The sequence below is a fragment of the Orycteropus afer genome, unplaced genomic scaffold (genome assembly GCF_000298275.1).
Source record: "Orycteropus afer afer isolate SDZICR_OR568_19922 unplaced genomic scaffold, OryAfe1.0 scaffold00099, whole genome shotgun sequence".
Taxonomy (NCBI): Eukaryota; Metazoa; Chordata; class Mammalia; order Tubulidentata; family Orycteropodidae; genus Orycteropus; species Orycteropus afer.
The window spans coordinates 4,731,492-4,741,161 of NW_006921686.1; the positions used below are offsets into that span (position 1 = coordinate 4,731,492).

Below are 9,670 nucleotides of genomic sequence, written 5' to 3' on the forward strand. Positions count from 1 at the left end.
AGGGGGCAGGAGGGCATGGAGGGATGGACACAGGGAAGAGGTGACTATCAGGAGGAAGTGGGAGGGGAGCTGTTGCATTGGGGTAAATTGGTAGTCAATGTCATGAGACAACGTGTTGGTGAACTGCTGTATGGAAAGTGAATTTGTTCTGTAAACTTTCACCCACATCACAATAATAATTAATTAATTAATTATCTATATGAGACCAAACAGACAACAGTTACTCTAAGCGTAAAGGAGAAAGGGCAGTGGGAGTAAGTTAATGGGCAGGGAACAACTTGAATGGAAAGGATGAGGATGTTGACACAATGTCACTGAAGCTTCTGTGTGCTGAAACTGTTGCATGGGAACTTGCTTTGCTGTGTGTACTTTCAAAAAATAATGGTGACAAATAAAAAATGTATAAATCCATACGTCATAGGGGGGCAGGCACTGGTCTTCCCATAAGAGAAACTCTTTGAAGCAGAATATTAAAGGGCAGAACCATGAGGGGACATAGAGTTTATGTTCATGGTGGTAGAATCATTTGGAAAATGAAAACATCAAGGGATGGACAACATGAAAATGGTATCAGTGTTAATGAAATGTACATGTGGAGATGGGTGAATTGGTGAAGGTTTTCTTGTATGTATTTTCACTGCAATTTTAAAAAAAGGGGGGGGGGAGTGAAGAGAGCAATACCCAATTTGAACAGCTGTACTGGCTGGACATTGTGGAAGGGCACCCCCATTCAAACGGCCATCACTCACATGGCAGACATAATAGCTGTGTCACTTCTAACACAACTTTCCTGCAGGAGGCGATAGAGTACCCTGTTCTAAGAAAATCAGTGTATTATGCTAGTCTTCCAACAGAGGGCAGTAAAGAGTCAGAGGAAGAGGTCCATAGGCGGCGGCTGCTGGGTTTCACTCACCTTGGCTGGGTTCTCCAGGTCAAGCAGTTTTCCCAAGGTCTTACTGTAAACCATGCCCACATTGTTCACTGAACGAGAGGAAACATGGCTTTTGTCACTGTGACAGTCCCAAGGAGACAGGATGAGATCAGAGTGGGGGTGACCACGAGAGGGCCTGGGGTGAGCGTGGGGGTAGCTGCGGGCCGGCTTGCCCAAGCAGGTGAGGACATACCCAGTACTCCTATCTCCAGGCCCTTCAGTCCTTCCTCAATGGCTCCGTAGATCTCCAAGCCCCCGGTGAAGTCAGTCTGCATGACTCTCGTGAGGACGCCATGAAGCCGCTCTGAGAAGGGGAAGGGGGGAGCCAGGTCCTTAGCTGGAGTCTAGTCCTGCCTCTGTCTCCAGGCCCAGCTCCAGCCCAGTCTCTGTTCAGCCCAGCACTGGCTGCTGCCCCAGCCCCCTCCAGCCCAGCCCCAACTCCTGCCCCAGCCCCAGCCCCATCCAGCCCAGCCCCAATTCCTGCCCCAGCCCCAACTCCTGCCCAGCCCCTCCCAACTGGTAGCCCAGCCCCCACTGCTGCCCCTACCCCAGCCCCTCCAGCCCAGCCCCCACTGCTACCCCAGTCCCTGCCCCAGCACTTTACTAGCCCAAGACCCAAGATCTCACCTATCTCCTTTGCTTCCTGTTCCAACTTATGAAGGTTTCGACTGATGAGGACAATGTTCAGCCCTCTCTTGGCCAGCTACAGAGGGATTGGTGGATTAATGCCTGCATGTAACACTTCCCGTATGCTGATTGTGCTTACATAGTGTTGCGGGCACTATACATTCAGAAGTGAGCAGAAGAGACGCAAAAGCCTGCCCTCAGGGAGCCTGCGTGCTGGAGAAAAAGTATCCCAGGCAGAGGGAGAAGCAGTGCAAAGGCCACGGTGGCATCTGGGAGGGCTACGTGGGGTCTAAGGGTACGATGATTCAAATGGCCAATTTTATATGAGCCCAACAAGGTGATGGGAGCCAGGTCATAGGGCCTCCATGCTCAATTTCAGATCAGTTTCAACTCAGTGATTCCAGCCCTTCCCTACCCCTGGGTCCTAGTATCATCCCCTCCCACCCACCCTCCACTCAGCAGCCAGAGGGATCTTTCTAAAGCACAAAACCTGCCCCTCCCTCTCTCCTGCGCCAAACCTGCCATGGATCCCCAGTGGCCTTGGGACAGCATCATAGTCTCACTCCGGCCCATGAAGCCCTGCATAGTCAGGCCTGAGCCTCTGGCCCCCACTCCTCTATGGAAAGTCTGACTGCAGCAGATGGTCCATCAGGCCCCACAAGCACCGCTTTCTGGCCTCTGGGGCTTTGACACATCGTCCCTTGCGCCTCAAATGCCCTTCCTGTTGAAATTGAGGAGTTAGCAAACATTTGTGGAACTGGCTGACCTTCTCAGCTTGCTGTCCTGGGGTGACCAGGGGACTGAACATTCATCAGGCACCCGAGTGGTTGAGACTGTATAATGGTGTGAAGCAAATCCTAACCCCTATGCCTGTGGTTGCTAACCAGAAGGCTGGCGGTTCAAACCCACCAGCCACTCCTCGGAAGGAAGATGGGGCAATTTACTTCCGTAGTGATACTGCCTCGGAAACCCCAGGAGGGGTTGCTATGAGTCATGTCCGACTGGATGGCACATAACAACAACACAACAACGTGCCTGTGGTTATAATGTCACGCTTGGGAATGGACTGTCTTTGTCATGTGTGAAAACAGCCGGATGGGGCCGAGGTGTCTGACCTCTTCTAACTTCACAAGGGGGTAGGAGAATCAAGACCAACAGCCCGAGGCTGATTCCTGTGAAGCCGAGGGTCAGACATACCTCCTCTAGCCAAACTTTTTACCAACTTTGACCCTAGCCATCTCTCGTACAGCACTCTCTAGTTCTCTGCTGGGTTCAATACTTCACTGCAAGGTTCATACAGAACTCAGACCATACTCACAATTATGGCGTTTATTAGGGAAGTGTTTTTGTTGTTATGTGCCATCGAGTCGGCCCCAACTCATAGCGACCCCTCCTTGGGTTTCCAAGGCACTATCACTACAGAAGTAGATTGCCCAACCTTCCTTCCGAGGAGTGGCCGGTGGGTTTGAACTGCCAGCATTCTGGTTAGCAGTCAAGTGCTTTAGGCACTACACTACCAGAGCTCCCATAAGGGAAGTAACGGGTTACAATTCAGGACCAGAAACGACCCAGGATACGGTTCTTGGGTGAGGACATCTATTTCTCAGCCATGCCCACAAGCTCCTGGGTCTAGGAAGTTCTCTGCACAAGGGGCCACGGATCCAAAGGAGACATCTTGCCCCCATTTCTTCTCGATGGTAGTGACATTCCCTCTCCCCCCTTTCTGCCTCTGGGTTGGCTCATTTTAAGCCTAGTGAGGGACGGGAAAACTGACCAATCCCTTTGTTAGGATTCCATACACCTTATTTGCATGGTCCTACCCCCACAAGGTTGCCATGAACCTTATCTGCATTATTAGCAAGCTGTCCAATCCCCTTGGTGGGCCATAAGCACCTCATTTGCATAGCCCCACCCAGTCATTTGGTGGAAGTCACAAAGACTATGGCTAGAAGGGCCGTACTAATTCACTGCCCCGCTTTGTTTATGATGACACAGTATTAGTGTAAAGTGTGTCTTAAGTCAATCTCTTAAAACAGAAGAGATTAAACAAGTGATGTTAGCATGATTATAGTTGCAAAATCAAAATCTTGGAGTCTTACATCCAATCTATCCAAAAATCTTATCAGGACTGCCTTCAAATTAAACTCAGAATTTAACTCCCCACACCTCGACTGCCACTACCAAGGTCAAAGCCACTGCCATTTCATACTTGGATTTGGCAAGAGCCTCTTAACTGGTGCAGTGCAGGGCTCCTTTGCCCTTGGTGGTACAGTGGTTAAGCCCTCAGCTGCTAACTGAAGGTCAGCAGTTCAAACCCACCAGCCACCCCTTTTGAGAAAAATATGGCAATCTGCTTCCACACAGAATACAGCCTTGGAAACTGTGATGGTTATGTTTGTGTGTCAACTTGGCTAGGCCTGGTTGAGTGGCTGGGCAGCTGGTGGTAGTTATTCCCCATGAGGAGACTGGCAATCAACTCCATGGTGGGATCCACCACAAGCAGCTGAGTAGCTGCCTTTGGGATGTGGTCTGCTACCTGTATATTAGGAGAAGCCTTGGGAATGGTCTCTAGCCTATGGCACGCTTGGACCCTGCATGTAGCCATGTCTTTGTTCAGCAGCCTGCCATGCTCTGCCGACCTTGGGACTTACAATCGACTTAAGTTAATGGCCTGCCGTGTGGTTTGGTAACATTGGGACTGTGCCTTTTGACTTGTCAACCTTGGGGCTTCTCAGCCTCAGCAGCCAGCAGCTCTTTGATTGAAGAAATGCCTCTAGCTCCAGTGGACCGGAAGCAGAAGGCAGAGCTGGACCCCAAAGTTGAGGGGCTTTCATCCAGGCCCTAGAGCCTGGCACTTTGAACTTGGACTTAAAGCCTCCAAATTGTAAGAATAAACTCCTGTTTGTTAAGACCATTCCATTTGTGGTATATTCCTGTCAGAGTGGCACTAGGGAACCAGGATAGAAATCCTATGGGGCAATTCCACTCTGTCCTTTAGGGGTGCTGTGAGTTGGAATCAACTCAACAGCAAATGCTTTGTTTTTTACCATTCCAGAGTCCCTAGATGGCACAAACGTTAAGCACTCAAATACTAACCGAAAGGTTGGGTCTTCGAACCCATCCAGAGATGCCTCAGAAGACAGGCTTTCCAAAGAAAGGGTCATGGCTTTGAAAACCTTATGCTCTGTGTACATGGGGCCTCCCCAAGGGCAGCTGAGGACAACCACAACATTTTGACCTTATGGGTTTGGTTTACTCAGCCTATTCACACCTCTCTCCCCAACTAGAACATAAGCTCCCAGAGGGCAAGGTCTTTTTTGTTGTTGTTGTTTTTAATTGGTTTTGTTCACGGCTGCACCCCCAGCTCCTGGAACCATTATAAGCAAAATAATCAAACCAGTTGCCATAGACTTGATTCCAGTTCTGTTCTCTGCATTATAGGGTTTCCATGGCTGTGACCATTTAACAATCACCAGGACTTTCTTCCCAGGTAAATCACTAACCTTTCAGTTGCGTCTGAACTTTCAACCTTTGGCCAGTAGCCCAGCTCTTAACCTTTCGTACAGCCCAGGGACCATCCTAAAAACCCAATCATCGACTCAATTATGACTCACAGTGTCTCTAGACAACAGAGTAGTACTACCCCCTACAGTTTCCAAGCCTCATCTTGCTCCCGCAGTGAGTTCGAACTGCTGAATGCTTTAACCACTGCATCACCAGAACCTCATCACAGATGAGGGACCATCCTAGGTGACCAGGACACACATTTGGAATGACTGGGAAGGATATGAAGAAGGCAGCAGGCCAGTGTAAGCACCTGAGCCCAGCCTGGGAAGCAGAGGGAAGGCTTCCTGGAGGAGGGGACGTCTCAGGGAGCCAAACAGACAGCAAACAAATTTCTCAATCTAGTGGGGTGGCTGACAAGCAGACAGAGCCAAGAAGGTTTATCTACTGGCCCGGTCCAAAGTCAAGCTTACCTCTTGGGCGTAGGCCTTGCCAATGCCGTCGGTGGCACCTGTCACAACTGGAGAGATAAGAGCAGGGGGGGTGGGAGTCAGGGTGGCCTCCTCTCCTGGAGACCTGCTCAAGGGCGTCTCCAGCTTGCCCAGGGCTTTGCCAGGCTTAACCTCAGCTCGTCCCAGCTCCTGCCCTAGCCAGCTCCTACTCCCTTTCCCCATTCCCTGGTCCTTCTGGAGCCTTTTCGGGGTCCCAGATCCCTCCTCACACCTGTCGCCTTCATCGCTCATCTGCCTGGGTCTCCCACAGCTTGTTCCACTCACCTGTTCAGGTCCAGGTTCGGAGGCTTCAGGCTTACCTGGCCCAAGTCTCCATCCTTCACGCCCTTGCTTCCCGGAGTCTCTCCCCGCCCCTGCCCAAACGGGTGACCCCCGTCTTTTACCTGTCCTTGTTCCTGCGCCCCCACCCTTTACCCGCGGGGTGCGGAGCCCTCACCTGCCCAGGCTCCGTGCGCCCGAAGCCAACGGGCGTCCCGGCGGACCGAGGGCAGCAGGTAGACGTAGACGGCGCAGCCTGTCCCCCACACCGCCCGCAGTAGCAGCCACATGGCGGTGAGGGCGCCCAGCGCGCTCAGTGCGTCCCAACACATCCCCATCGCAGCCGCCTCTGGCGCGCAAGAGCCAGGCCTGCAAACAGGAAGGCCCGCTTTGAAGAACCTACTCTGCCCTCGGGGGTTACTAAGAGTGGGAACTGAGTGAGTTGCCCGCAGTGGGTTGGGTTTGGCTTGGTTTCCATTCCACCAGAAGGAGGAGAGCCCTAACTGCGGCTGCACTTTAACCCTAGCCCCAGCCCGGGACTGCAGCTAAACCCGGAGCCTCGTCCATTTGCCGGAGTTCGGGCCCCACAGAGCTAATCCGGTGGGACTGTGACCAAGGCCGCCTGCAGACCCGGTCACCGTCCAGGTCCACTCTCTCCCCAGGGAGCCCTGCAGGTGTGGGCCTAACTTGTCAGAAGCGCAGTGGTTCAAAGTGCTTGGCCGCTAACCCAAAGATCGCCTGTTGGAACACAGTAGTCGCCCTGTGGGTGGGGATGTGGCAGCCTGCTTGCATGAAGAGTACAGCCTTGGAAACACAGTGGAGCAGTTCTACTCTGTCCTATAGGGCCTTGGTGGGCGACAGTGGGCTTGGTTTTGGTTTTATTGAGGAGGGCACTTTGACAATACACAGAGCAAATGTGAAAACTCCACCTCTAGACTTTGCACTTTGGGCGAAGTAAAAGCCACATCCCTCAAGACCTTGCCTATCACCTCTCTTTATAAATTGTATTGCTCAAGCAAACTCCAGATGATAGAAGATAAAATTTGAATTTACTAAGTGATAGGTAAATAGTTAGACCCTGGGTAGTGTGTGCTCTGCTGCTAACTAAAAGGTTGCAGGTTCGAGTCCATCTGGGGGTGCCCTGAAGGAAAGACCGAGTGATTTAAGTCCAGATAATTAGTCATTGGGGAGCTCTGGTAACACAGTGGCTAAGGCACTTGACTGCTAACCAGAAGGCTGGCGGTTCAAACCCACCAGCCACTCCTCAGAAGGAAGGATGGGCAATCTACTTCCGTAGTGATACCGCCTCGGAAACCCAAGGAGGGGTCGCTATGAGTCAGGTCTGACTCAAGGGCACATAACAACAACAACAACAACAACAACAAGTCATTGAAAACCTGTGGAGCTGACTGTTCCAGTTACCTGCTGCCGCTCTGACAGGAATACACAGCAAATGGGATAGCCTTAAACAGGAGTTTACTCCTATTTTTTTAAGCCATCCCATTTGTGGTATATTCTTGTCAGAGTGGCACTAGGGAACCAGAATGAGTGGGCAGAGAGCTGTTACATTGTGGGGATTGCAATCAATGTCATGAAACAAAATGTGTATGAACTGTTGAATGGAAAACAAATTTGCTCTGTGAACTCTCATCCAAATCACAATAAAAAAAGAAAAGCTGTGAATCACAGGTTCTGTAGGGGCACTATGAGTCTGAATCAGTAAATAATATAAATGTTGGTGTCCTAGGAAGGAAGACACTGCTTAGGGGACACTGAGCTTCTGTTAAGGGTGATGGAAAAACTCGGGTACGATTAATGGTGTTGGTTGAATAACATGATGAGCATAATTAATGTTGATAGTAAAATTTTCTTTTGTAATGTCTGTGTACCATTCCTGGGGGTCATCCATTCATTGGAGAGATGAGGAAAGAGACTCTGGTCACTCAAATTTGCCAAATCACTTTTGCCTAGCAATGACACGCTTCTGCCCACAGGAGCCCTGGTGACGCAGAAATTAAGCGCTTGGCCGCTAACTGAAATGTTGGCCGGTTGAACCCAACAGCCACTTCGCTGGAGAAAGATGTAGCTGAATGGGACCATAAAGATTTACAGCCTTGGAAACTCTCGGAGGTCTACTCTGTCCTCTAGGGGCACTGTGAGTCGTAATCAACTCGATGGCAGTGGGTACGACTGCCTTCTGGCCACATTCCATGGGTAATAACTAGTCATTGGTCTCACCCGGGTGCATCAGCCTTCTGGTTAGCAGTCAAGTGTCTTAGCCACTATGCTACCAGAGTGCCTGCCTGGCAGCAAAAGAGTGGAAACTTTTGATTGGCTGGTCACCCTTGCGCGCCTGTGTTCCAAAAGCCTATCACTTACTTGCAGGTGATGAGCCTATCACTTACATTGCTTCTGGGAATGTAATATGGGGCAGCCGCTATGGAAAGGTTTGGCAATTCCTCAGAAAGTTAAACATAGAATTACCATAAAAAACCAAAACCCTTGCAAGCAAGTAGATTCTGACTCCAGTGCCCCTAAAGGACAGAGTAGAACTGCTCCATAGTGTTTCATAGCCTGCTATCTTTACAGAAGAGGACTGCCTCATCTTTCTCCCTCGGAGTGGCTGGTAGCTTTGAACAGCTGACCTTTTGGTTAGCAGTCAGTTCTTTAATCACTGCACCCCCAAGGCTCCTAGAATTGCCATATAATCTGTCAGTTCCACGCCCTAGCTAGCTAGCCCCCAAAGAATTGAAAGCGAGGACAACGGATACTGGCATCAAAGTGTTCATTGAAGCTCTATTTACAATAACCAAAACAGGAAGCCACCACCAGTGAGGTTAGGACAGGAAGTTTATTACTCACGCATGGTTGGACACTTGGGACAACTAAGCAGAACACAGGATGGTCCTAAGGGCAAGATCAAAGTGGGCTGGGTGGGTTAAGCTTTGCTTGTTGTTAGGAGGCAGGGCTAGGGTGAAAGTGCCTAGGCCCTGCGTGATTTGAAATTTCTGCTTATGCCACAGGATGGCGGGCATGGGTGGGCTTTCTTGTTGGGCTGGTTGGATGGAGAGCAAAGGAAGTGGGGACTGGTGGGGACATGAGAGCTGTCAGCAGTCAACCATCAAACGTGGAGGCTTCCTCTTTATTGTACTTGTAATGGGACCACTGGGCTGAAGGATCTGTCCCAGAATTCCCTTTCTTGCATGTTTCCACTGAGGGTGAGGGTTTTGTTATCTAGTTATCGATTACAGAAATACCACAGGGGGGCACTTTATCAGAGATTTATTTTTCTGACAGTTTCGGAGGCTGGAAGTCTGAATTCAGGCCGCCAGCTCCAGGAGGAGCCTTTCTCCCTGTCAGCTCTCGGGGAAGATCCTTTTTCCCTGGTCCCCCTGGTGATCTCCATGTGGCGTGGCATGTGTCTTCCCCCCTCTCCACTTGCTCCCTTGCTTGTTTAATCTCTTTTATATCTCACAAGAGATTGACTTAAGACACGCCCTATGCAAATCCTGTGCATTAACATAACAGAGAAAACACCAAAATCAGTTATAACTACAGGTATAATCTGACTCACAGCACCCCTAGAGGACAGAGTAGAACTGCACCATAAGGTTTCCTAGCTATAAATCTTTATTGGAGCAGACTGCCCCATCTTCCTTCCGAGGAGTGGCTGGTGGGTTTGAACGACTGACTTTTTGGTTAGCAGCCAAGTGCTAAGCCACTGTGCCACTGTACCTGTGGCACCACAGGTATGCTAAAATAAATAAATAAATAAAAAACAAACTCACTGCCATAGAGTCGATTCGACTCATAGCGACCCGTCCTTGGGTTTCTGAGA

General features: G+C 50.3%; 1 protein-coding gene across 1 annotated transcript in view; it reads right to left on the minus strand.

Moving 5' to 3' along the window:
• The window catches only part of LOC103198867 (very-long-chain 3-oxoacyl-CoA reductase-like), a 19,011-nt gene extending 12,841 nt beyond the window's left edge, over positions 1-6,170 (minus strand). Inside the window, exons 1-5 of the mRNA XM_007943075.1 lie at positions 6,011-6,170; positions 5,536-5,582; positions 1,559-1,634; positions 1,125-1,235; positions 914-981 (exon numbers count right to left, since the gene is read on the minus strand). Coding sequence (XP_007941266.1) covers positions 914-981; positions 1,125-1,235; positions 1,559-1,634; positions 5,536-5,582; positions 6,011-6,170 — 462 coding nt within the window. The remainder of the gene's footprint in view (positions 1-913; positions 982-1,124; positions 1,236-1,558; positions 1,635-5,535; positions 5,583-6,010) is intronic.
• Positions 6,171-9,670: the final 3,500 nt, after the last annotated feature.